The following is a 6,000-nucleotide window of genomic DNA, read 5'->3' as shown; positions in this document are numbered from 1 at the left end:
AAGCAGGAGGGTAGTCTCAGAGAGGGGATATTACAGCTGCTTTGTGACCACCGTACACTGGCGGTGTTGGCACAAAGTTGACACAACGCAAGCATGTCTGAATTTTTCTGTAGCGTCCAGCATGCTTTTGGGCACTATAAACAAATCAAGTGTATTCATAACAACAGCTATCATTTTGTTATCTAAGTGCTGAAACGTCAAAATATAGTAGTTCAGCTGTTTTAAAAGAAATCATGGAAGAGACACTTCTACCTTTCATTTGTTTTGTTTTTTGGAAGTTAAATCACTTTTATTTGTGAGGAACGTCACCCACACTGCACATTTTCTTATAGATCTTACAAAGGAAAGCAGAAATTTCTCCTCCCCGTGTCCTGAAATTAAGCAGGACTGGCACAAAAAACAAAAAAAAAAAATCCCTCATCACACCTGGGAGGTTTTAGCACCAGCGTCCAGTAAAAAAGCTTTTGACTTAAAATTTCATTTCTTTGGTTGGGGTTTTCCCCCCCACCTTCTCTTTTCTTAGTTTGGTACCAAAAGAAAAACTGGAGGGGAAAAAATATATATATAATAGCGAAATGGTGACATTTTAAAAATCCCCGCAGTTGCCGTGGAAGCTGGGGAGGTCGCTCTGACTCTCATTCTCTCTCTCTCTATGCGTCTGTTGCAGGCGTTCCCTGGATCTCGGCTGCTGGTATATTTTTTATTTCTCTTAAGTTCCGATGTTTCAAATCTTCATTGTTTTCGTCACTTGTTTTCATTTTATTGCTTGGATCTTTCTTTGGTGTTATTTTTGTAATTACACTTTAGGACACCTGTAGAAAAGATCAAATCGAACAAGTGACTTCTTTATTTAATTCTTCAAATATCCCCCCTCCATTAACTCCTAGGCCTTGTCTCCACTAACTTTTAACCAAGTTTGTAGCTACAACAGCAAGGAATGTGGTATAAAACAATAAACCTGTAAGACTATTGGCTCTAAGAACAGCTTTTATCCTTGTATAACATGGCTAGTAGCTGTGACCAGTCACAGTGTGCTTTCCTTCTCAGTGACCTTGTCTGGAACATGATTGTCTACTTGAAACCAGTTAAATTTCACTTATTTTGCAATGTAGACAGGACCCCCACTTCCCAACAATGCTTGTATAACCAGTTGGTCCACCGTCCTCCAAGAACTTTGAGGACACGGTCATCCTGCAGTGCACTGCATTCCAAGTTGCTGGTGTTGCTCTACGTGCGACAGTACCAGATATTCCCAAAATGCACTGACAAACACAGTGAGGTAGTGTAGCAAGTACAGACACAAAACACCATTGACACATGGCTGCGTCATGAAAAATGCTCATGTATGGACACAGCTCACCCAGGTTTGTCTCAGCTGCGTGTCTCATGACCTAGTTACAAAGATACTGTTGAGTCTTATATGCATATCATCTAAAAATTGTCTGATGGAAAACTGACTTTACTGGAACACTGTGATTAACACAGTTGTATCCCAATACAGTCATAAAAACAGTTTGATATTCCTTGTATGGATGGGAAGAAAAAGCATGGCCTCATGTTATGCAATTATGGTACAAAGGCCTTTAAATAAATTTAATAAAAATATTAAATACCCTAAATCCACCTCTGATGCAATTCCTTTGATATCAATGGAGTTATGCCAGGCTGTCATCTGGCCCCAAGGCTGAGCCCCAAGTAAAATCTTCAGGATTGCTCCTGATAGATTCTATTCTGGGATGAAGTCTCTCTTGCAGCCATGTTCCTCACCCCTATTCCTAATGTCTGGTCTTCCACCAACACCCAAGTCCTAGATGAAGTGTGGGTTGGATATGAGCATGGGGGCAGACCCCAAAAAACAGAGAAAAATAATTTTTAGGGAGGGAAAAAAAAAAAAGGAAAATAAGGATGAGCAGGTTGGACTTCAAGTGTCAAGAAAAGGAAACCTCCACCTAGAAATGTCTCTGGGATTGGGGCAGTGGACCCTGCACACACAGCTAAGGGAACTGCTGAAGATTTGAGAATCATTTCTGTGCTATGGAATATAATTGTGGGGCCGGCTGCCCAAGGCTCCATGGCTGCCATCAAATAAACCCAACTCCCTCCAGCTGCAGTGTCTGAGAGGATATTGTCAGGTGACTTTTGTGAGCCTGTCATGGAGATAGACAGCCCTGTCAATGTGCAAAGGGGAAATTAAGATGGTAGTGGCCTGCTAATTACTAGGCCACAGAGCAGTGGCCTCCAACATTTTTACACCCAAGATCACTTTTTGAATTTAAGTGCAACCCAGGATCTGCCCTGCCCCATCCCCGAGGCCCTGCCCCTTCCCCAAAGCCCTGCCTCACTCACTCCATCCCCCGCACACTCTGTCACTCGCTCTCCCCCATCCTCACTCACTTTCACCAGGCTGGGGTTGGGGTTCAGGAGGCAGTATGGGCTCTGGGCTGGGGCTGAGGGGTTTGCAGTGTGGGAGGAGGCTCTGGGCTGAGCCTGGTGTTAGGATATAGATATTCAGGCCTATGTGCAAAGGCCTGTACTTTAAGAATTTAGGTGTATTCTTATCACTTGGCTAGTTCTAGAGGTATAAAAGAAAGAATCAAAATCACTGTCTGCTGGTGTAAGGGCCTTCTCTTACTGTGACAGTTTGAGGCCCTGTGCTTAGGCTAAGGCCTTTGGCTAAGCAGCAGAGGCAGCCATAAGCTGGGAAGCGACCGGTCACATCCTCACATTCCAAACTAGTCACATTGAAAGAAGGTGCTATTGGGCTGTTAGGAATACAATCCTGTCCTGATAATGCCCATCACCTCCAGAGAAAGGGAAGTGCCTAGAAAATGTAAAAGGAAACTTAGTTTGATAGCATCCTGTCTGGCAAGAACTCACTTATCAATACTGGGATGTGAAATCCTCACTCCTGTATTGTTTTGTCATTATAGTTCCCACTTTGCTATTGTTTGTCTGTATAATCTCTGTCTGGTTCTGTGATTGTTCCTGTCTGCTGTATAATTAATTTTGCTGGGTGTAAACTAATTAAGGTGGTGGGATATAATTGGTTACATAATCATGTTACAATATGTTAGGATTGGTTAGTTAAATTTCAGGAAAATGATTGGTTAAGGTATAGCTAAGCCGAACTCAAGTTTTACTATATAGTCTGTAGTCAATCAGGAAGTGAGGGGGTGGGTGTGTGGGTGGGAGAGATGGGAACAGGGAATGAGGGTGGAGAAATTGGAATCATGTTTTGCTAAAGGGGGAAATGGGAACAGGGAATGGGGGTAAGGAAATTGCAATCATGTTTTGCTAAGGGCAGGAATGGGAACAGGGACACAGGTGTAAGGCTCTGTGGTGTCAGAGCAGGGAAGGAGGATACTAAGGAAAGAAACTGGAATCATGCTTGCTGGAAGTTCACCCCAATAAACATCGAATTGTTTGCACCTTTGGACTTCGGGTATTGTTGCTCTCTGTTCATGCGAGAAGGACCAGGGAAGTAAGTGGGTGAAGGAATAAGCCCCCTAACACCTGGGGCAGGGGATTAGGGTGCAGGAGGGGGTGAGGGCTCTGGGAAGGGGGTCAGGGCTGGGGTGTGGCCTCCCACCAGGCAGCACTTACCTCCAGCGGCTCTTGGTTGGCGGTGCAGCGTGGCTACCACTAAGGCAGGCACCCTGTCTGCTCCAGCCCCACGCTGCTCCCGGAAGGGGCCAGCGCGCCCCTGCTGCCTCTGGGGTGGGTGGCACATGGCTCCATGCGCTGCCCCCTCTGCAAGCACTGCCCCCGCAGCTCCCATTGGCCACAGCTCCCCGTGCCCGGCCAATGGGAACTGTCGGGGCGGTGCTTTCAGGTAGGAGCAGTGCGCAGAGGGAGACCCCTGCCCCCACGCCACCTCCATGGCCGTGCTGGCTGCTTCCAGGAGCGGCGTGTGGCTGGGGCAGGCAGGGAGCCTGTCTTAGCGGCAGCCCTGCCGGAGATCGCGATCGACTGGAAGATCCTCTAGGATCGACCAGTTGGTAACCAATGCCATAGAGCGAAGGAGAAAATTTCACTCAAACTCTGGATTTTCCTATATTCCTTACCTGAGGGATGGTAAAGGTGCCTCGGGAGCCGGACATTATTCAGCACTGCTCTGCTCGGTCACTGGAGCAGGGTTCTCAGTAGGTATTTCGGCCACCTTGGTCTGAAAGAACATAGTTGCATGGAATAGGCAAAGTGATGATTTCCAGCCCCTTCCTCTATTCAGTATTAGTATCAATAATTGAGGCTTGGAAATCCCAAGAAAAATGAATCCTCAAACATTGACCATAGTAGAGTTTTGCCTTTAGCCCACTACTTCCAATTCAGCTCCAGCACGGAAGGAGGAGATCAGCTGTCTCATGTGGTTTGGGGAATGAGACTCAGAGCCTTTCACCGCTAAGCTTCTTGCTGGACTCTGCAACTAGGTCATTGGGACTGACTGGTTCAAAACAATCAAGGAATGGGATTTGAAGCCTTCACCTCCAGGGCACTGATTCCAATACAGACCCTGTTTGAAGAGAGATGGATGGCTCAGTGGGAATGGGGAAAGGAAATGGAGTTCCACCACCTCAAGGACACTGGATCCAGTTCAGAAATGGCCAACAGTTATTCCCATCTGATGGCTGTTTACCATCCTGTGTGAAATGAGATGGTTCTTGAGCAAGTTTCTAGTAAGACAGGTGATTATATCAAATACAACCACCCTCACATATAGCACCAGTTTTGGCAGCCTCAACACTTACCTATGACATCCCCTGCCCACGCCTTTCAGCACAGGGTTAGGGACACGGGCAGCAGGTGAGGGAAGCTAATAGCTACAGAGCTGTCTTAGGTGTGCATGTTGGCAGCACCAGTGCCAGAACTCAATATACCTCTCCCCATTGCCAGGGATGCTCTCACCTCATTGCCATCTTGCGATGGAGCACTGGGCGGGCGGGGTCGTCGCCGATAATTGTATGGGCGCCGGTATCCACGACGGGATGGCTGCTGGCTCATAGCATTAGCCTCGTGCTGGTTCTCCTTGTTTTCAGCCTCTCCGACCACTGGTGCAGGGCGTGGACGTGGGGGTCCCCTGAACAGGAGATGATGCAGAGAAAATAGGTATTTAAAAAAAAAAAAAAAAAAAAAATCAGTAATTGCTACCAGCAGAACCTCCCCAAGTGATAAGAGCCATCTCAAACAAGTTCCCTTTCAACTCCAGCAGACCAAACTTGAACTGGGTTCAGCTGTGAATCAGAGAATGGTGCAGACCCATGAATTCATCCAATCTATCTCCCTGCAGCAACAAAGGACAAGATACCCACCCCAACCCCTTGTAGGCTTCCTTTCCTACTCTACAAAAACACTTTTGGAGAGTGTCAAGCCAATACAATTGAAAACGGTGACCAAAAAACTTACTGCCCACCACCCAGTTTCCATTAGTTATGTGGCTTAAGCCATCCTGACCCTCACCGTAGGAGCTAGGGGCCAATACAGCTTTCCAAAAATAGAGGTTTAACAGCAAAGCCACAGTCACTCTGGATTTACAGCAGGGCAAAATCCTGCCCACTGATCTCAGACAGAAAACAGTATGTAATTCACTGGCTTCAAATGTACAAGTGAGTGATGTCATCCCCATAGGAGGAGCGCACAGAGGGGATATGGGACTTATTAGTCAAGGTGCACAAGGCTTGTGTTTCTGGCACTAAAGGATAATGATTCTAGTCCCAGTTCTAACAGAATGAGTGTGATTTATGCAGAGTGTGTGTGTAGAATGTGGAGTCATTACAGCTGAGCAGAAGATCTGACCTTACTCCAGATGAATGCAGTTCAGGGTATCTTATCTCACACTCACCATTCATGCCCTCTTTGTGGGATGAATGAGACACATTCAGGACAAGCATCTGAATGGTCCTTTCAAATTGGAGGGGCTTAGTTCATTAGAAGTGGGGCCAAGTCTCAAAAAAAGTTTGGTGGTTTCCAGGTTCAAGCCTTGGATGAAAATTAGGCAAGTCCTGA

At 46.5% G+C, this 6,000-nt stretch overlaps 1 protein-coding gene across 3 annotated transcripts in view; it reads right to left on the bottom strand.

The window, feature by feature from the left end:
• Nucleotides 1–249: 249 nt before the first annotated feature.
• Nucleotides 250–6,000, bottom strand: part of YBX3 (Y-box binding protein 3) — a 37,631-nt gene continuing 31,880 nt past the window's right edge. For all 3 annotated transcript variants that reach the window (XM_043549037.1, XM_037912069.1, XM_037912076.1), the window contains 3 exons: nucleotides 4,903–5,074; nucleotides 4,065–4,165; nucleotides 250–812 (listed from right to left, as the gene is read on the bottom strand). In XM_043549037.1, the coding sequence (XP_043404972.1) occupies nucleotides 4,100–4,165; nucleotides 4,903–5,074 (238 nt within the window). In that variant the 3' untranslated portion in view covers nucleotides 250–812; nucleotides 4,065–4,099. The remainder of the gene's footprint in view (nucleotides 813–4,064; nucleotides 4,166–4,902; nucleotides 5,075–6,000) is intronic.

The sequence above is a fragment of the Chelonia mydas genome, chromosome 1 (assembly GCF_015237465.2).
Source record: "Chelonia mydas isolate rCheMyd1 chromosome 1, rCheMyd1.pri.v2, whole genome shotgun sequence".
In the NCBI taxonomy this organism is placed as follows: Eukaryota; Metazoa; Chordata; order Testudines; family Cheloniidae; genus Chelonia; species Chelonia mydas.
This window is presented reverse-complemented; position numbering and strand designations above follow the sequence as displayed.